The 21,208-nt window shown below is 44.3% G+C and overlaps 1 protein-coding gene across 1 annotated transcript; it reads left to right on the top strand.

The window, feature by feature from the left end:
* The first annotated feature begins 846 nt into the window (after positions 1-846).
* Umps (uridine monophosphate synthetase) lies at positions 847-18,579 on the top strand. Its single transcript, XM_004671721.3, has 6 exons — positions 847-1,046; positions 3,007-3,160; positions 8,198-8,869; positions 10,694-10,869; positions 14,091-14,205; positions 18,096-18,579. Exons 1-6 carry the CDS (start codon positions 891-893, stop codon positions 18,263-18,265), a joined length of 1,443 nt encoding a protein of 480 aa, XP_004671778.2. The 5' UTR covers positions 847-890; the 3' UTR covers positions 18,266-18,579.
* The last annotated feature ends 2,629 nt before the right edge of the window (positions 18,580-21,208 follow it).

Genomic DNA, 21,208 nt, shown 5'->3' with positions numbered 1-21,208 from the left:
GTAGCTGGAAGCCCTGGTGCGTACACACACACACACACACACTCTCTCTCTCTCTCTCTCTCTCTCTCTCTCTCTCTCTCTGCCTCTTTTCTTCTCTCAAATACTTTTTTTTTAAAAAAAGAATGTTTTATTTTATTTATGAGAGAGAGAGAATGGGCACGCCAGGGCCTATAGCCATTGTGAATGAATTCCAGATGTATGCACCACCATGTGCATCTGGCTTACGTGGGCTCTGGGGAGTCAAGAACAAAAATGTTTTAACACCTGACTTCTATTTCATTAAAGTTTCATAGAATTTATTAGTAATGAGAAAAAAAACAACTCAAAAGCACGGGCTTTTCACACGTAATCCCTTTAAAGAAAAATAATACAGAAATTATGTCTCAGAATCAGTTTGATAAATAGGAAGTTAGGCCTTAAAATTTTAGGGGCTATTTTCCTTAAACTAGGCTAAGACACAGCCTACCTCTAATGGAAAATTTCTCTGGTGTAAGTGATCTTTCCCAAGCTGGGGCTGCAGGGGTGCACCACCACATCCAGCTAAGCCAAATATTGCTTGGATTTTCAGATGGGCAGTATCATCCCCTGAGAGAGCACCAGGAGTGATCAATCTTAACTTTCTAAACTCTCCTCCCACCCCTTAGTTCATAAAAGAACTGGAGTCACGATCGATGCCCCCAAGAACTTCTCCGCTGAGGAGAAACACAAGTCCCTGAGCTCCAGAAACCGAGCAGGAGGTACCCAGGCTCTGGGCTTTAATGCAGCGGTTCTGGGATATACAGCCAATCAGGAAGCAGGGCGGCGGAAGGGGGCGGGCCTTCCGGTGACGTCGCGGGGACGCCGGCGGCCGCACGTCCGAGCAGTGCTCAGCGGACTGGAGCGGTACCGTCATGGCGGCCGATGCCGCTGCTCTGGAGCCTCTGGTCACGGGTCTGTACGACGCGCAGGCTTTCAAGTTCGGGAACTTCGTGCTGAAGAGCGGGCTCCGCTCCCCGGTGTATATCGACTTGCGAGGCATCGTGTCTCGGCCTCGTCTTCTCAGCCAGGTGCGGTTCGCGATGGGTGGCGGGAAAGGGGAGCCTGCGGGCGGGCGGGCGTCCGGGGAAGAGAGGCGGGGCCTGTCGGGCTCTTCCGCGCTTGCGCAGTTCTGGGGGTGGCTGGACGCGTGCTTTGCCCCAGTCCAGAAGCGTTCTGGAGGACATCTGTGCGTTTAACCTCAGAAGTAGCTAAGTTAGACTTGGGGAAGAAAGGGACAGGCGGCCGGGTGGGTGTAGAATTCAATAGTAGCTGGTTAAATACTCGTTTTCCAGAGAGGGTCTCTCCCTAGCCCAGTGTAGTCTCAAGGTGGCTTCGAACTCACGGTGATCCTCCTACCTCTGCCTCCCCAGTGCTGGGATTAAAGGCGTGCTCCACCACGCCCGGCATTACATTAGCTTCTTTATGTGAATAGGACTTTTTCAGTATTCACACCCCATACAAAGCAATAGAATATGTGCCAGCCTTTAACTTCCTAATAATAAGTAATGTTAAACTAGTTTTACATATTTATATATAATATTTATATGTATATAATATTTAAGTGGAGGGGAAGGGTAAACATTTATCTCACAAAGTAATTAACTCACAATCTGCTTGTATTTTTTGTTGTTTTGTGTTTGATTTTTTTGAGGTAGGGTCTCGCTCTAGCCCAGGCTGACCTGGAATTCACTCTGTATTCTCAGGGTGACCTCGAACTCACGGTGATCCCCCTACCTCTGTCTCCGCCTCCCCAGCGCTGGGATTAAAGGCATGCGCCACCTTGCCAGGCTTGTATAGTTTTTATAAAATAAAATTTACAAGTTACATTTTTTTATATGCGCTCCAAAATGATCATGCAGAAGAACTAATCATGAGGAAAAATATGAATTTATAGTTAAACATTTAGTTTGTATGCATGTAGCCATGATAGTGAGATCTGCAACAGCGTTCAGGCAGAAATGTGTGTTGCAGTGAAGGTAGTGGAGTGAAAATGTGAATTTGCAAACTATCAGCAAGACCTAATGCCACAAGTCTTTAATCCTAGCACTCGGGAGGCAGAGGTAGGAGGACTGCTGTTGAGTTCGAGGCCAGCCTGGGCTAATGTAAGACCCTACCTCAGAAAAAACCCACAAGAAAAGAACTATCAAAATTGTCCAACTTTCATAGCTGAGTGTGTGCATGTGCAAGCATGTGGGAGTGCACATTACTGAGATTGAAGGCCAGGCCTGAGTGCAATAGACAAAGTGCTGTGCCACTGAAATACATGCCTCAGCCCTTCCCCTTCTAATGGGGGCAGGCAAATAATAAGTCACTAACAACACTTGGATTCCAAGTGTATTCACTAAAAATAGTGATGTAAAGGTTCTAGGATATGTTAATATTTTTAGTATAAGGAATTTTATCCTTTGCAAATCAAAACTATTCATGTTTTTTTTTAAATTATTATTTATGAGAGGGGAGAGAATGGGTGCACCAGGGCCTTCAGTCACTGCAAACAAATTTCAGATGCACATGTGCAACATTGTGCACTTGTGTCACTGTGCTTCTGGCTTATGTGGGACCTGGAGATTTGAACATGAGTTCTTAGGCTTCGCAAGCAAGCGCCTTGACTGCTAAGCCATCTTTCTAAGTGCTAGGTTTTTAAATAGAAGTACAGGGGTAAGAAGTTAGGCATGATGTCACTTACTTGTGAGCCCAGCGCTGGGGAGGTTGAAGCAGGAGGATTGCCACTAGTTTGAGGCCAGTTTGAGACCTTATTTCAAAAGTCTTATAGGAGAATATACATACATACACACACACACACACACACACATACACACACACACATATATATATATATATATATATATATATAAAGTGTATGTGTTTATATGTATGTATGAATAAATGAAATCCTCTCTGGGTTCTTTCCCATCTTTAATGTTACATGGTTATATGGCATCTAAGGTAGTAATAATGACAGGAAGTTTATGTGTTCATTTCTTCCAGGTTGCAGATATCTTATTCCACACTGCCCAAAATGCAGGCATCAGTTTTGACACTGTCTGTGGAGTGCCATACACAGCTCTGCCACTGGCTACAGTTATCTGTTCAACCAATCAAATTCCGATGCTCATTAGAAGAAAAGAAACCAAGGATTATGGTAAAATAAAAGTAGCATTCCCCTTAAGTTAACATGTAATCTGTTAGAATTTTTTTGCCCTTATGTCCTATGCCTTAATGTTTTAGTGCACTAATTTGAATATTCTCCAGAAGTCCTTTTAAGTTGTTATGCGGAATTTGTTAACTGCTGATAGAAATCACCTTCCTTTAGAGGCCAGGCCTGAAATGCATTGTGGTGTTTGGGCAGTGAGGGGAAAAGTGCTTTTTGCATGTGTTGTAAACCCGACATTTGTATTGGTTTTTCCCTCCTCAGCAGAGTGTGCTAACAGTACATACTTTCCCAGCATATTTACATTGAAATGCATAAAGAGCAAAGAAAAAAATTACTCTCGTAATGCTACATTTACTTGTTTGGAGATACTTTTGTGGGTCCATGACAATAGGTTATTAAGAGACCTTGCTGTTATAAAGATTGAATTTTTCTTTAAATTTATTTGAGAAAGATACTGGGTGCACCAGGGTCTTTAGCCACTGCACACAAACTCAAGATGCATGTGTCACCTTGTGCATCTGGCTTATGTAGGTACTAGGGAATCAAACCTGGGTCTTTTGGCTTTGCAGGCAAACGCCTTAACCACTAAGCCATCTCTCCAGCCCTGGGTTTGCTTTTAAAACCTAAAAATTATTCTAAAAATATCGGGAAGATAGGTGTGGTAAACACCTTTAATCCCAACCATGAGTGAGAAGGCTGATAAGAGGATCTCCATGAGTTCATTGCCAGCCTGGGATACAAAGTGAGTTCTGGGTCATCAGTGCTGGGTGTGGTGGCATGCCTGTGGCATCTTGGAGCACATACAGGAGTGAGTTCTAGGTCTAGTAAGAGATCCTGTTTCAAAAATAAAAAGTAAAGTGATTAAGGAAGACACACATTGTTGACTCTGGACTCCTTACACACATACGCGCATGTGTGCATGCACACCACACACACATGCAGAAAACAGTTCATGCTAACACATGGAATTTCTTGGATTTGCCTCTAAAAATTGTGGGGGGAAGAAGGGAGTGAGAGAAAGAGGCAGGTAAAGAGAGAGTGGCCATGCCAGAGCCTTTTGCCACTGCTTCACCTTGTGCATCTGGCTTACCTGGGTACTGGGGAATCAAGCCTGCATCCTTAGGCTTCACAAGCTGTGCCTTAACTGCTAAACCATCTCTCCAGCCCCATAATTTTTTTTTAAGTGTTGAGTTTTGTTTTTTTTAAATTTTATTTAATTTATTTGCATGCAGAGAGAGATTGAAAGGATGAATGAGGGAGGATGGCTGAAGAAAAAGCTTAGTGGTTAAGACACTTGCCTGCAAAGCCAAAGGGGCCAAATTTGATTCCCCAGGACCCACGTAAGCCAGATGCACAAGGTGGCACATGAATCTGGAGTTTTATCTGCAGTGACTAGAGGCCCTGGTGCGCCCATTCTCTCTCTTTCTTTCTCTTAAATAAAAAAAAAAAAAAAATGAATGGGCGCACCAGGGCCTCTAGCCCCTGCTGATGAACTTCAGATGCATGCTTCACTATGCATCTGGCTTTACATGGGTACTGGGGAATTGAACCCGGGTTGTTAGATTTTGCAGGCAAGTGCCTTCCTTAACCTCTGAGCCATATCTTCATCCCAAGTGTTGAGATTTTTTTTTTTAATTTTTTTATTTATTTATTTGAGAGCAACAGACACAGAGAGAAAGACAGATAGAGGGAGAGAGAGAGAATGGGCGCGCCAGGGCTTCCAGCCTCTGTAAATGAACTCCAGATGCGTACACCCCCTTGTGCATCTGGCTAACGTGGGACCTGGGGAACCGAGCCTCGAACCGGGGTCCTTAGGCTTCACAGACAAGTGCTTAACCGCTAAGCCATCTCTCCAGCCCAGTGTTGAGATTTTTAAGGGTTAAGTTTTTTAAGTAGTTCATTATTTTGTGTACCTTTGTTTGAAATTATCATTATAAGTAACAAGATGAATTGTTTTTGTTGCTTAAAGTCACAGTGTTAAAATATCTCAATATCTACCCATAAAGAAAGCACCTCTATTATATGTTTAAAAATCTTTCTAGAATGAAATTTATTTTTCAGCATACCTATAAGTACTCTGTCTTGTTTTATCTAAAACATTTTATTTTTTAGTGAAATGGGGGGAATTGGCATCCAGGGCCTCAGCCACTGCAGTTGAGCTCCAGATGCTTGCACCACCTGGTGGGTATGTGCAACCTTGCACCTACCTAACCTTTGTGCATCTGACTTACATGGGATCTGGAAAGTCGAACATGGGTCATCCTTAGACTTTGCAGGCAAGCGCCTTAACTGCTAAGCCATATCTCCAGCCCATTTTATCTAAAATACGTTTAAATTCATCAAGGGGAGGAAAGGAACTGAGAAAAGAAATGTAAAAGGTCAAAGATTATTCCCAAGAAGATGGCAAGGGGCTGGGGAGTTGGCTCAGTGGGTAAAGTGCTTGCCATACCAACATGACCTACCTGAGTTCAGATCTCTAACACCTGTGTATACCAGGCATGACAGTGCATGCTTATAATCCCAGCCTGAGGAGGCAGAGATGGGCAGCTCCTTGCTTGCTGGCCAGCTAGTCTTGCCTAATTATTGAGCTCTGGATTCAGCAAAAGACCCAGTGCTAACGAATAAGGTGGAAAATAACTGAGAAAGACACTCAACATCAACCTCTGGTCTCCATACATGCATACCATATACCTGTGTGCCCACACATGCAAAAATAAATAGGGAAAAATGCCTGTCTATTCTGTTTGTTTTGAAGTGAGTAAGTAGGCAGGATGTGGTAGCACATGCCTTTAATTTTTTTTTTTTTTTTGGTTTGTTTTTTTGAGGTAGGGTCTCACTCTAGCCCAGGCTGACCTGGAGTTTACTATGTAGACTCAGGGTGGCCTTGAACTGACGGTGATCCTCCTACCTCTGCCTCCCGAGTGCTGGGATTAAAGGCATGCGCCACCAAGCCCAGCTCACATGCTTTTAATTCTATCATTTGAGAAGTGTGGGTAGGAGGATTTCCGTAAGTTCAGGGAGACTACATAGTGAATTCCAGGTCAGCCTGAGCTAGAGTGAGACCTCACCTCCAAAAACCTAAATAAATAAGTAAATAAAAAGTAAATGATTCTAGGGGCTGGAGAGAGAGCTCAGTGGGTCAAGTGCTTGCATAGCAAGCATGAGGACCTGAGTTTGATTCCCAAGACCCACATTAAAAAAAACAACTGAGCATGGTCACACATGCTTGTAATCTTAGCACTTGGGAAGCAGAGACAGGTCGGTCCCTGGGGCTTGCTGGCCAGCCAGTCTAGCCTACCTGGTGAACTCTAGCCCAGGGAGAGACTTTGTCTCATAAAAGATGGATGCCTCCTGAGGAACAATATCTGTGGTCTCCACATGCATCTGCCCATATGAGCACACACAGATTTATAAAGTCTGCAGCCAGAGTTACTTATATTTTATAGGTTATCTGAAAGTAGTCTGTAGTGGGGCTTGAGGGTAGAGAAGTATATCTAGTTAAAATTTGTAAAGTTATATTAATAGGCTCTGAGGACTTAAAATACCTCTCATCTGGGCTGGAGAGATGGCTTAGCAGTTAAGCGCTTGCCTGTGAAGCCTAAGGACCCCGGTTCGAGGCTCGGTTCCCCAGGTCCCACGTTAGCCAGATGCACAAGGGGGCGCACGCGTCTGGAGTTCGTTTGCAGAGGCTGGAAGCCCTGGCGCACCCATTCTCTCTCTCCCCCTCTATCTGTCTCTCTCTCTGTGTCTGTTGCTCTCAAATAAATAAATAAATTTAAAAAAAATACCTCTCATCTGGATTATTATTGTTTTGGTTTTTCAAGGTAGGGTCTCACTCTAGCCCAGGCTGATCTGGAATTCACTATGTAGTTTCAGGCTCAAACTCACAGTGCTTACATGGGTACTGGGGACTCAAACCTGGGACCTTAGCCTTTACAGGCAAGCACCTTAATCACCAAGCCATCTCTCCAGTTCAGCCTCCCAAGTGGTGTCTTCAGAAGTAATTACATTCTCGTTCTGATGGGCAACCAAGAGTGTTGGCAGTCACTTATATTGTTTTTTGGGGGACATCATGGGCCTCCCTGACCAACAACTGATTGGGAAGTTTCTTATCCCTGACACTAGGGTTTTTCCTGTAACAACCTATGGCTTAAATTTTATACATTGGGCTGGAATGATAGTTCAGTGGTTAAAGGCCTTCACTTGCAAAAGCCTGAAAGCCTGGGTTTGATTCCCCAGTGCTTAAATAAAGCCAGATGCAAAAAGTGGCACTGTCATGCCCATACTCATTATTTGTTTGTCTGTGTCTCAAATAAATAAAAATAATTTATCTAACAAAAAGTAGGTTTCCATATGGCTTACTCATACCACCTTTAATTTCATTTGAGCCTCACCCCTTCTCTTTCATGCCTTTCCCTTTACCCACCCTCCTTAGTTGTTTTTTGAGGCAGGATCTCACTATACTGTCTTGGCTGGCCTGATACTCTGCGTATTCTGGCCTCAAACTTGTGACCATCGTCTTGTCTCAGCTTCCTAAGTGCTAGTGTTATAAGTATACACTACCACACTCACCTTTGAACTTGTATTTTAAAAGATACTGTTCACCTGATCCTGAGTGATGAACTTGACATAGATTGATTGGAAAAAGGAATTATTTCATTGATGATGCTGGGATTTCACCGATGATGCTTTATTTTGTAACTGCTTAATTAAGTGGAATTTGCTTTAAGGAATCCCATACTTGATTATAAAACACATTAACTGATGCTTATTTACATTGTAAAATAATCTTCTCATTTTAATGTAAATACTATATAGCTGGCAATTTGACAGTACAGAGAGCATTGAATAAAACAGTCATCATGGCACATAAAGTATCCCAAAGTAGATCAGAAAATAAGATCATCTATCTCTTCATAAGTACATTAAAGTTAATACTCCAAAGTACATCTTGAATTGGCTACAACATCTGAAACATACACACACATAACATACATATATGAATCAACAGTTTTTCTTGTCTAGGTACTAAACGTCTTGTAGAAGGAGCTGTTAATCCTGGAGAAACCTGTCTAGTCATTGAAGATGTTGTCACCAGCGGCTCTAGTATTTTGGAAACTGTTGAGGTGCTTCGGAAGGAGGGCCTAAAGGTGACCGACGCCATAGTCCTGCTAGACCGCGAGCAGGGAGGCCGGGACGAGCTGCGGGCCCGCGGGATCCGCCTGCACTCAGTGTGCACGTTGTCCCAGGTGCTAGAGGTTCTTGAGCAGCAGAAAAAGATTGATGCTGAGATGGTTGCGAGAGTGAAGAGATTCATTGAGGAGAATGTTTTCACGTCATCGCATCATAATGGTTCTCTCTCTCCTGAAAAGAAGGCACCTCAAGAACTCAGCTTTGGAGCACGCGCAGAGCTGCCTGGGATCCACCGCATGGCCGCAAGGCTTCTTAGGCTTATGCAAAAGAAGGAGACCAATCTGTGTCTGTCTGCAGATGTCTCAGAGGCCAGAGAGCTGTTGCAGCTTGCAGATGCCTTAGGACCCAGCATTTGCATGCTCAAGACTCATGTAGATATTCTGGATGATTTTACCCCAGATGTGACGAAGGAGTTGACAGCTCTGGCAAAACGCCATGAGTTCTTAATATTTGAAGACAGGAAGTTTGCTGATATAGGAAATACAGTAAAAAAGCAGTATGAAGGTAAGTACCTCATTGAGAAATCTACAAGAATTAGAAATCTAGCTTTAATTGCTGAAGGAAAAAAGATGTATCTGTTCACATAGCTGAAGGTCTAGCCAGGGAACAGGCTGTCAGCTGTGGTTGGACCCAGTGATGTGCCAAGTGATGTTGCGGTAATTACTTTCCATTTCCCACCTCTGCTTTCTTTTTTGACTTGTTTCTCAGGTAGACAAATCCATGAGCTCACCATGAACCAGTCCCTTTCGCCCAGGTATAGACTCCCTACATTTAGCTGGCCTGGGGAATATACCTGCTCCTGCAAACGTTAATTCCCTGAAAGAAAATGGGTGAGCTGATACCAAAAGAAGTGTGTGTGGGCTCTAGGCAGGCAAAAATAATAGATTTTGGCCTTGACTGAAAATTGCAAATAAATGATTAAAAAGCAATATAAGCTGGGCATGGTAGCCCATGCCTTTAATCCCAGTACTCAAGAGACATGGGTAGGAGGATCACTGTTAGTTTGAGGCCACCTGAATTCCAGGTTAACCTGGGCTAGAAAAACCACAAAAAAAAAAAGTGGCAAAAGATCTGTTGATAGCCCCCCTCCCCCCAATACATGCACACTTTAAAACAGTTATCACATGGAGACATGAAACAGCACGTGTAGGTTGGGAAAGATACTCTTAGTCCTGCCTGTGTTTCCATGGAAACTTCCACAGATACATGCTCACACTGCACATAACCTTATACTTTCTCTTAACCTTGTAACATTTTTTAAAAACATTTTTTATTTATTTTATTTACTAGACAGAGGGGGAGAGAGGGAGAGAGTGAGAGAGGCAAATAGAAAGAATGGACACACTAGGGCCTCCAACCAGCCACTGCGAATGAACTCCAGATGCATATGCCACCTTGTGCATCTGGCTTATGTGGGTCCTGGGGAATCAAACCAGGCTAGTGTCTTTAACTGCTGACCCATCTCTCCAGCCCATTGTAACATATTTTGCCACATTATTAACATAGGCTTTTGTTTTGTTTTGTTTTTCAAGATAGGGTCTTGCTCTAGCTTAACAGACATTTTTGAGTGACTTTTTAAAAATGTATTTAAATTTTTTAAATCTATTTATTAGAGAATGGGCACACCAGGGCCTCTAGCCACAGCAAACAAACTCCAGAATCATGTGCCACCATGTGCATCTAGCTTACATGGGTTCTAGGAAGTCGAACCTCAGTCCTTAGGCTTCTCAGGCAAGTTCCTTAACCATTCTCCAACCTTTGAGTGACTTCTTAATGCATGCATAGTCCCAAGCTATTTCTTGCAGAAGTGACCATCTTCACGTGCTAAAGATAACCTGCCATTGATATATTGCGTAGCTCAGTTGAGCTTAATGACTGTAGACTACAGTGAGAGCTTTGTAACCTTTCTTCATGCTTGCATGTTGCTTTTTCAAAGGTCGGGGGTTTTATTTAACTTATAAAATGTACACGTGTACCTTTATACCAAAAAACTAAGGTAAGCTAAGGAACATGTAGCAATATTTAAAGTTGAGAGATTCCTGGGGAGGGAGGTGTGAAAATCTGTTTGTTACCTTTAAGATAATTTTAGGAGGTCACTGGTGTCTTTAAGCACAGTAAATGCTTATCTTTCTAACTGCGTGAGCTTCATTGGTGGTCACCGCTTTAAAAAGCTGAGTCTTAGAAGTTTTCCTGATAAAGCACGTGCAGAACTTGAAAGAAATTTTTCTCATTGTGACCTCTCACAAAGTAGATAGGTAAATTTCAGTTGGTTGGGAAAGATTAACATTTTTTTCTTTGAAAATGGTAAATACCTTTTTTCTTCCTTAGGTGGTATCTTTAAAATAGCTTCCTGGGCAGATCTGGTAAATGCCCATGTGGTGCCAGGCTCAGGCGTCGTGAAAGGCCTGCAGGAAGTGGGCCTGCCTTTGCATCGGGGCTGCCTGCTCATTGCAGAAATGAGCTCTGCCGGCTCCTTGGCCACTGGGGACTACACCAAAGCAGCAGTAAGTGATGGGTGCTGGGTGGAGAAGGCCAGAGCTATTACTGTATGCTCTTGGGTAAGAAAAACCCTTCATCTGAGCTACACACCCTCAAAAAAGAAACTCAGCTAAGAGCGTGACATTAACACCAGTTGAAAGAATTCTCTGATAGTTAATAGCATTTTATATCTTGTAAACACTTAAGGGATTTTAATTGTACACCAATACATTAAGCCAGTTGCATATCTACTTAATAGCTACCTTTCAGTTAATTGCTTATTTCCTCTCACCAAGTGCTGAAAATGAAGATGAAATAGACTTCTTGGGCAGTTTTGCAGAATCTTGAGTCTAACAGAGCTGCACATTTCGTGGCAACAGTCCACTGTTGCAGTCCGGTTCGCATTGCTGGTAGAAATCACCCAAACAAGAGCAGCTTCTGGGAAAAAGAGATTTATTTTGGCTTACAGGCTCGAGGGGAAGCTCCATGATGGCAGGGAAAAACAATGACATGAGCAGAGGGTGGACATCACCCCCTGGCCAACATAAGGTGGACTACAGCAACAGGACAATGTGCCAAACACTGGCAAGGGGAAACTGGCTTTAAAGCCCATAAGCCCGCCCCCAACAATACACTCCCTCCAGGAGGCATTAATTCCCAAATCTCCATTAGCTGGGAACCTAGCATTCAGAACACTTAAGTTTATGGGGGACACCTGAATCAAACCACCACAGTCCACATAATATGGCTTCTACTTACTTTGTCTTTAATGCTGATTGCACTTGGATGGGAAACTGAGGGCTTCAGATGTGTTGAGCACAGAGTTCTTTTTTTTTTTTTTTTTGGTTTTTCAAGGTAGGGTCTCACTCTAGCCTAGGCTGACCTGGAATTCACTCTGATTCTCAGGGTGGCCTTGAACTCAGTGATCCTCCTACCTCTGCCTCCCGAGGATTAAAGGTGTGCGCCACCACGCCCGCTGCACAGAGTTCTTACAGGGCTGTGTATTAATATACCTGCCCCACCCCGCCCAGCCACTGGTTATGAAAAACAGAGATAGATAATTACCCTAATTAGCAAAAGTTCCTCTTTACATTTTCCTCTGGTAAGTTTTGGCATAGTTGGATAGTTATCTAAAATTGTGGATAAGATTTATATGGTGGTGCATGTGTCTGGAGTTCGTTTGCAGTGGCTAGAGGCCCTTGTGTGCTGATTCTTTTTCATTCTCTCTTGCTTTAATAAATAAAAATACAGCTGGGCGTGGTGGTGCACACCTTTAATCCCAGCACTAGGGAGGCAGAGGTAGGAGGATCACTGTGAGTTTGAGGCCATCCTGAGACTACATAGTGAATTCCAGGTCAGCCTGAGCTAGAGTGAGACCATACCTCAAAAAAAAAATAAGTGAATAAATAAAAATAAAATAATTAGACAGAGAGAGCAACTCCAGGTGCCCATCCCACAAGAGGACAGTCCTCAGCAGACCCAACCATACATGTTGCGGTCCGGTTCACATTGCTGGTAGAAATCACCCAACCAAGAGCAGCTTCTGGGAAAAAGAGATTTATTTTGGCTTACAGGCTCAAGGGGAAGCTCCATGATGGCAGGGGAAAACAATGGCATGAGCAGAGGGTGGACATCACCCCCTGGCCAACATAAGGTGGACCACAGCAACGGGAGGGTATGCCAAACACTGGCAAGGGGAAACTGGCTATAATACCCAAAAGCCCGCCCCCAACAATACACTCCCTCCAGGAGGCATTAATTCCCAAATATCCATAAGCTGGAGACCTAGCATTCACAACACCTAAGTTTATGGGGGACACCTGAATCAAACCACCACAATACAGAAACTTACAAGTACCAAGTGAGGGTACCAGACAGACAGCCTGTCCACTCAGCAACTTGTCCTAGACTTTTGGTTTCGGTGGCTCTTCTACAATGAAGGCATATGGCCTGCAAACAGTGATAATTTGAAATTGTGGATAAATTAGATTTATAGGTGAATATTATTGCAATTTTTAAGAATGTTATGGAAGTTTAAAATTTTTTCCGTAGCCATTAAAATATTATAGAAGGAGCTCGTAAGGATTTAGCAGGAATCCCTAAGGTCCGGATTTAACTCCATCCCTAAAGTCTGAGCAAGCAGGTCAGGAGTCACTGCTAGTACTGGCACTTTGGGAGTGCGGGTCTGGCTCGAGGGCAGGATGTCACTTGTTTGGCGAGGTAGCTAGGGCCAAGAGTAGAAAATGTGAGTCTTAGAGAGGAGCCCAATCAGAAAGCCAGGCTGACCTCCTAAGCCTATGAAGTCATAGTACGGACATGAGACCAGTGAAGAGCAGGTGCTGAAGGACTGTGCCGACAGCTTTAGCTCTGAAAATGGAGCTGTTTTCCCATGACAGTACACACAGCCACTCACTCTTGGAGACAGATGAGTCATTTTGCAGCTTCTTGATCTTAGATGTGTCCATGCCCCTCCCACCGTTTGCATACTCATGCACATGCACGTGTGGGGGTCAGGGGCAGCCTCAGGGTGTCAGTCCTTTTTTTTTTTTAAGTATTTTTATTTATTTATTTATTTGAGAGCGACAGACACAGAGAGAAAGACAGATGGAGAGAGAGAGAGTGGGCACGCCAGGGCTTCCAGCCTCTGCAGACAAACTCCAGACACATGCGCCCCCTTGTGCATCTGGCTAACGTGGGACCTGGGGAACCGAGCCTCGAACCGGGGTCCTTAGGCTTCACAGGCAAGTGCTTAACCGCTAAGCCATCTCTCCAGCCCGGAGTCCTTTTTGAGACGGGGTCTCTTGTTTTGCTGCTGGATAGGCCAGTATAGGGGGCCTGTGAGCTTCCAGAATCTCCTGGCTCCACCTCCCATTGCCATAGGCCAGTTGGGAGTAGACTTTGTGACCGACCCACTTTATGTGAGTGCTAGGGAATCAAATTCAGGTCAGCAGGCTTGTAAGCAAGCGCTTTAACTATTGAGCCCTCTCCCCAGCCCCCAGCACTTTCATATTCTGAAGCATGGTTCAGTGGGGGAATTGGGGAAAGGTCATCTCAGGACCTTAATGAAGCAGATGTGGTTCGTCATGATTGGTATTTAAGATAGCCCGTTTCAGGTAGAATGAGTTAATACGTATAGTAGGCAATGAGAAAATGCAGCTTTAGTATAGCAAGTTGCTTTCTAGATAATAGGTTTTTTACTTTTGCAGATTGCTTTTCCTGTGTAATTGCTTTCTTACATTCCATGTAGGTTGGAATGGCTGAGGAGCATTGTGAATTTGTTATTGGTTTTATTTCTGGATCCCGAGTAAGCATGAAGCCAGAATTTCTTCACTTGACTCCAGGAGTTCAGTTAGAAACAGGAGGTAAGTCTACTCACTGGCAAGGGCCCTTCCAAGACTTACTACTACTACTTCTCTCTCTCTCTTTTTTTTTCTTTCAACTTTTTTTCCATTTGTTAGAGAGAGGGGCAGATAGAGAATGGGCCTCTAACCACTGCAAATGAACTCCAGACACATGCTCCCCCCTTGTGCATCTGGCTTACATGGGAACTAGGGAATCAAACCTGGGTCCCTTGGCTTCGCAGGCAAGCACCTTACCCACTAAGGCATGTTTCCAGACCAAAACTCACTTCTTTTACCTGTTATTCCCCCCCCGCCCCCGAGGTAGTGTCTCATTCTAGCCCAGGCTGACCTGGAATTCACTATGTAGTCTCAGGGTGGCCTCGAACTCACAATGATCCTCCTACCTCTGCCTCCCAAGTGCTGGGATTAAAGACGTGCACCACCACACCTGGCTGTTCTTTTACCTATGTTAGGCAAAGTGAAACATTGTTTGTTGTCAGGACATTTCTAAAGAAAAGTAGTCAGGGCTTGTTTGGTGGCTCAGTGGTTAGAGGTGCTTGCTTGCAAAGCCTGCGAGCTCGGGTTCAATTCCCTAGTACCTGCGTAAAGCCAGATAGATGCACACAGTGGTGCATGTGTCTGTAGCTCACTTGAAGCAGCATGAAGTCCTGGTGATCACATTCTTACTCTTTATCTCTTCTTGCAGATAAATAACATTTTTTTAAAAAAGCAGTTAGTCTAGAATAATGATGAATCAGCCCTTTGGCCTGGTGGTACTATGTCCTATATTTGCAAAACAGCTGTAGTCTAATTTTAGGGTAAAAATTTAGAAAGCTGCTTGTTGACTTTGTCCAGAGAATTGCTATTTTAGGTTTGCATGTCTTAGTTGGTGTTCTAAATATATTGCCTAAAGAAGATATTCTGAAGTTGGGTGTGGTAGCACACCCCTTTAATCCCAGCACTCGGGAGGCAGAGGTAGGAGGATTGCCATGAGTTCAAGGCCACCCTGAGACTACAGTGAATTCCAGGTTAGCCTGGGCTAGAGCGAGACCCTGCTTCAAAAAACCAAAATAAATAAATAAAAGGTGTTCTGTCCTCAAGGAAATTTGGGGAACCCTAGGCTACACAGTTAAGCATCTGTTTCCCAGAGGACTTTGCAGCGCTCCTTTGTGCCAGTGTTTAGCTGTGGTTCTGCCGTATTTCCAAACTTCATTGGACACATAACAGACACTTCAGCAGTGTTTCGTGCATGAGGCCCTGACTTCAGCCTCCAGCAGTAACCTTCCTCTTCCCAGCACACACAGGTTTAGTCCTGATGTTCTGTAAGACTCGGTAAGCTGCTGCTCAGTTTTTGTTTTTTTTTTTTTTTAATTTTTTAATTTTTATTAACATTTTCCATGATTATAAAATATATCCCATGGTAATTCCCTCCCTCCCCACCCCCACACTTTCCCATTTGAAATTCCATTCTCCATCATATTACTTCCCCATTACAATCATTGTAATTATATATATACAATATCAACCTACTAAGTACCCTCCTCCCTTCCTTTCTCTTCCCTTTATGTCTCCTTTTCAACTTACTGGCCTCTGCTACTAAGTATTTTCCTTCTCACGCAGAAGCCCAATCATCTGTTGCTGCTCAGTTTTGAATGAGAGAGAAATGAAGTCCAGTGCTATTTCCTAAATTGATTATTGTGCAAAGATGGTTGCTAATCAGTTATTGGACATTTTTCAACCTATCTTCCTTCTCTTTTTCTCACTGAATTAGACTTTAAAAGTTGAAGAATGGAACTATAACCACTAAGTTTCTCAGTTTATAAAACTATTTCTTACCATCCCCTATTAGATAAGTTGCCAACTCCAATGTATTGTTTTATTTAACTAACAAAGTTCAAAGGCTACCTTTAAAAACATTGAGAGCTGAGCGTAGTGGCAAATGCCTGTAACTCCAGCAGCTGGAAGGCGGAAAGAGCACAGCTTGAGTCTAGCTGTGGCTATAGTGCTGGGTGGGGTGATGTGGAAAACATTGATTTAACACAGTGCCTTGCGCAAAGTGAGCATGCTGCTGCTGACTGTGAGCTGCCACAGTTCCACCACCACATAGTACAGTTAGGACCTAGGATTCAGGAATGTTTGAAGCATCATAAAGCAAGCCAGTCAACACAATGCTTCTAGAACAATAAATTAATAATGAACAGAGCAGTCATCAAGGGGTTAGGGGTTGAGTACTTGCTGGGGTTGTAGCTGGATGAGGAGGTGGTCACGGCAGACGTCGTGATTCTGAGAGGAATAGTGGTGAGGCCAAGTTTCACTGTGGGCTTTGGGGGGGGTTGCGAGGTAGTTTCACTGTAGTCCAGGCTAACCTGGAATTTGCTGTGTAGTCTCAGGGTGGCCTCGAACTCACAGCGATCCTCCTACCTCTGCCTCCCAAGTGTTGGGATTAAAGGCGTGCGCCACCATGCCCTGGGCCTTTTTTGGTTATTGAACTTTTTTATTTTACTTTTGTTTATTATTTATTTATTTCAGAGCAACAGATGGAGAGAGGAAGAGGCAGATAGAGAGAATGGGCACGCCAGGGCCTCCAGCCACTGCAGTGGAACTCCAGATGCCAGCGCCACCTTATAGATACGTGTAACCTTGCACAGTGCATCACTGTGCATCTGGATTACGTGGGACCTGGAGAACTGAACCTAGGTCCTTAGGTTTCAGGCAAGTGCCTTAACCGCTAAGCCATCTCTCCCATCCTTTTTTATTTATGGGGGCTGGAAGGATGGCTTAGCAGTTAAGGCATATTCCTGCAAAGCACAGGACCCAGGTTTGATTCCCCAGGACCCATGTTAGCCAGATGCACAAGGGGGAGCATGCATCTGTAGTTCATTTTGCAGTGGCTTGGAGGCCCTGGCGCGTCCATTCTCTCTCCCCCTTTCTCTGTCAAATAAATAAGTAAATAAAAATAAAATATTTTAAAACGCCAGGTGTGGTGGCAACCGTCTTTAATCCCAGCACTCAGGAGGCAGAGGTAGGAAAATTGCTGTGAGTTCGAGGCTACCCTGTGACTAATTCCAGGTCAGCCTGGACTAGAGTGAAACGCTACCTCAAAAAAAAAAAAAAAAAAGGATTTATATATTTGGGTTGGGGGCAGAGGCAGAGAGAAAGAGAGAATGGGCGCACCAGGGCCTGTAGCCACTGCAGATAAACCCTAGGGTCCTTAGGCTTCATAGGCAAACGCCTTAACTGCTAAGCCATTTCCCCAGCTCTCTCCCATCCTTTTTCTTTCTTTCTTTCTTTGATAGTTGAATTGTAAGTGTTCCAGACTTAACCAGTAGTGAAAAGGAGTTGGATAGTATTCCTCCCTTCCCGCCTCCACTCCACCTTTGGGCTATCTCTGGCTGATCACATGAGTCTTGTCCCTTCTGTGTTACTTGCTACACAGAAGGAAGAAAGCAGAAGGATACATACATACATGCATACATACATGCCCCCAAGGTAGGTTTTCACTCTAGCCTAGGTTGACCTGGAATTCAAGTAGTCACAGGCTAGCCTTGAACTCACAATGATCCCCCTACCTCTGCCTCCCGAGTGCTAGAATTAAAGGTGTTTGCCACTACTCCCGGCCAGGATTATATTTTTATATAAAGCTGGTTAGATAATATTCAGAGGTATCATATCAACAGCTTCCTGTTTTGTTTTGTTTTTTCCTTTTAAAAAATTTGAGAGAATAGGCGTGCCAGGGTCTCTAGCCACTGCAAATGAACTCCAGAAGCTACCTTGTGCATCTGGCTTATATGGGTCCGGGGGAATCGAACTTGGGTCCTTAGGTTTTGTAGGCAGGCACATTAACCACAAAGCTGTTTCTCCAGCCCCCTGCTAGTTTTGTATTATGTTAAATCATCTTTATCTTGTTACAGGAGATCATCTTGGCCAACAGTACAATAGCCCCCAAGAAGTTATTGGCAAAAGAGGTTCTGATATCATCATTGTAGGCCGGGGCATACTTTCAGCAGCTAACCGCCTAGAGGCAGCTGAGATGTACAGAAAAGCTGCTTGGAACGCTTACTTGAGTAGACTAGCTCTTTGAGGGCATCAGATCCAGTGATGAGAAGGCACTGAAGAGACGTGTTCTCTGGAGTCACTGAAATGGTCAGCAGCCTCTGCTCCTGCCTGGATCCCTACACGGCCTGTGTGGGAGACTTTGGAGTTACCCCATCCTGCGTGGGCTTTAGGAAATGTGACTTGTGACTACTGCATTGGCACTATAATAAGCTCTTTGTAAAGCTTTTCCTGAGGGGCCTGTTAGGCCATGACAAGTGCAGAAGACTCTGTCTCTCTAGGGCTTGACTCCTGAATTGTCTTAATTGCAGTGAAATTTTTTACAACATGAGGCTAAAAGTAGTACTGTGTCCTTTTTCCAATGTGGGACCTAAAACTTCTGCGGTTAGCTACTCTCTTCCCTAAAGAGATGGTGCTGGTTCCTGGAATTACTGCTGCTCCCCACAGAGAGCGAGGTGGAGCAGCTCTGGCTCATGTCTGCTTCGAGGCAGCTGCGATAGACCAGCGGTGGAGTCACTTACAGCTCCCTCTTGCCTTTTTGCTGCTTCAGCTACAAAGCTAGCAGTGTCAGATCCCACTTGAGAGTAGACTTGAGGGTCACTGTCTGTCATGAATAGAGGAGAATTTCTTAAGAATTTGAGCACTGGCTATAACAAGAGTGATTAGCAAATTGAGCAGCTCCTGGAACAGGTTCTGGCAACTCCAACAGTGTGACCTGATCAGTATTTACAGATAAATGCAAGTGAGGCTCATGGAACTTAACCTCCACAGCTGATCAACTAGCTGCTTGTTTGTACCTTAACTAGGTACAAGGCTTCCTGCCAGTAACCAAAGCTTCATTACTATGGTCAGATTATATTGGTTGTTGTGCCCAGTTCAGGCCAAATACAGAGCCGCCCATAAACTTTAACCATTTCCCTCCTCTGAGCACATTCTCATCATCACCAAGTGAGTCATCATCCTAGGTTTCTGGGCTCCATACATCATCTGCATTATTTTTATTTTTATTTGGTTTTTCGGGGTAGGGCCTTGCTCTAGCCCAGGCTGGCCTTGAACTCACGGAGATTCTCCTGCCTGTGTCTCCCAAGTGTTGGGTAGTACTGGGATTCTGTAAGTTCTTATTTGAACTGCTTAGCATTCAGCAGCGTTGTTCATGCACATTCAAGGCTTGAGGTCACCGTCGTGACTGTCAGGTGGATTGTACTGCTCAACCAGGGCCCTCAGGAGCCGTCTGTACGCGAACCTGTCAGTTCTTAGTACCTAAGTCTTCACAGCAGTCTACATATCTTCTCAACAAGTAATCTGGTCACAGCATAGTCTCATCAAGAAAAGGAACACTTAAGAGGTGGGGGTGTCTCCAGGTGTGTGTCCTCTGCCTACATCAGCTTCAGAGGAGACACCCTGTTGGGATTTATCTTGGTCCCTAACAGGCTTACAGTTCTAGGAGTCCAGAGGGGGTCCCTTAAGTGATCAGATTTGGACCTAAGATCTATACCTTGAAACTTCAAGGCAGTATGGACAGAAGAAAACGAAGTCCCTCTAAAGCATTCAAGAGCAGTCTCATGCTAGAATCAAAGTCACAGTTGTAAAAACAAGGAAAGATCAGATATATATCCATATATCCAGGCCCTCCACAGTACACTAACTTCTTACAGATAATGATTTTGTTTCTCCAACTCAGGCCTACACTTAAAACAGGCCACTGTAGGCAATTTAATTTGGGCCAGCTTTACAAAATTAATTCAAATTGTACATTTTAAAAAGGCAACTATAAAAAGCCAAAGAAGAGCAGGGCGTGGTGGCGCATGCCTTTAATCCCAGCACTCGGGTGGCCAAGGGAGGAGGATCACTGAGTGCAGGCCACCATGAGGCTATATACTAAATCCCAGGTCAGCCTGGCCTAGAGTGAGACACCACCTCGAAAAACAAACAAAAAACCAAAAAAGGCTGAAGATAATGGCTCAGTGGTTAAAGGTGCTTGTCTGCAAAGCCTAAGGACCTGAATTTGATTCCCCAGTAGCCACGTAAAGCCAGATGTGCTAAGTGGCACATGCATCTGGAGTTCATTTAGGGCAGGGACCCCTGTTGTGCCCATGTCCTGTGTCTGCCTCTTAAAAAGGGTGTGGTGACACACTTAATCCCAGCACTTGGGAGGCAGAGGTAGGATCACCATGAGTTCAAGGTCACCCTCAGACGACAGTGAATTCCAGGTGAGCCTGAGCTAGAGAGAGACCCTACCTCGAGAAAAAAGATTAATAATGAAGAGATGGTTTAGGGTTTAAGGTGCTTGCCTGCAAAGCTTAAGGGCCTATGTCCTAATCTCCAGATCACATAGGCTAGATGCAGAAGGTGATTGGCGCAGGTGTACATGTTCACAAGATGGCACATGTGTCTAGAGTTCACTTACAGTGGCCAGAGGCCCTGGCATGCTAATTCTCTTGCTGTTGCTCTCATTAAAAAGAGGGGGAAAAAAAGCACCTGCAAGGCCTATGGACCCATGTTGACTCCAGTTCCCAGGTAAGCCAGATCCACAAAGCGATACAAGCATGCAAGGTCACACACATGTGCATAAGGTGATGCACACGTTGAGTTCAATTGCAGAGGCTGGAGGCCCTGGCACGCCAATTCTCTCTCAAAAAAAAGGGGGGGGGGACTGGGAAAATGGCTTAGCAATTAAGGCTTAATGGTTAAGGTGCTTATTTGTGAAGCCTAAGGACCCAAGTTAGATTCCCCAGTAACCACACAAGCCACCGGCACAAGATGGCACATGTGTCTGGAGTTTGTCTGCAGTGGCTGGATGCCTTGGCATGCCATTCATTTCTCTCTCTCAAATAAATATAGTTTTTTGTTGTTTTTTTTTTTTTTAAGTTTTAGGCACCGGGTGTGGTGGTGCACTCCTTTAATTCCAGCACTCGGGGTGGCAGAGGTAGGATCACTGTGAGTACAAAACCACCCTGAGACTACATAGTGA

The sequence above is a fragment of the Jaculus jaculus genome, chromosome 4, assembly GCF_020740685.1.
Source record: "Jaculus jaculus isolate mJacJac1 chromosome 4, mJacJac1.mat.Y.cur, whole genome shotgun sequence".
NCBI lineage: Eukaryota > Metazoa > Chordata > Mammalia > Rodentia > Dipodidae > Jaculus > Jaculus jaculus.
This window is presented reverse-complemented; position numbering and strand designations above follow the sequence as displayed.

What these genes read in the sequence shown, in the direction of transcription:
- Umps (XM_004671721.3), top strand. Translation starts at nt 891, where the DNA reads ATGGCGGCCGATGCCGCTGCTCTGGAGCCTCTGGTCACGGGTCTGTAC. An exon ending in GGCCTCGTCTTCTCAGCCAG is followed by an intron (nt 1,047 to 3,006) that starts GTGCGGTTCGCG and finishes CATTTCTTCCAG; the next exon opens with GTTGCAGATATCTTATTCCA. An exon ending in AGTTCAGTTAGAAACAGGAG is followed by an intron (nt 14,206 to 18,095) that starts GTAAGTCTACTC and finishes ATCTTGTTACAG; the next exon opens with GAGATCATCTTGGCCAACAG.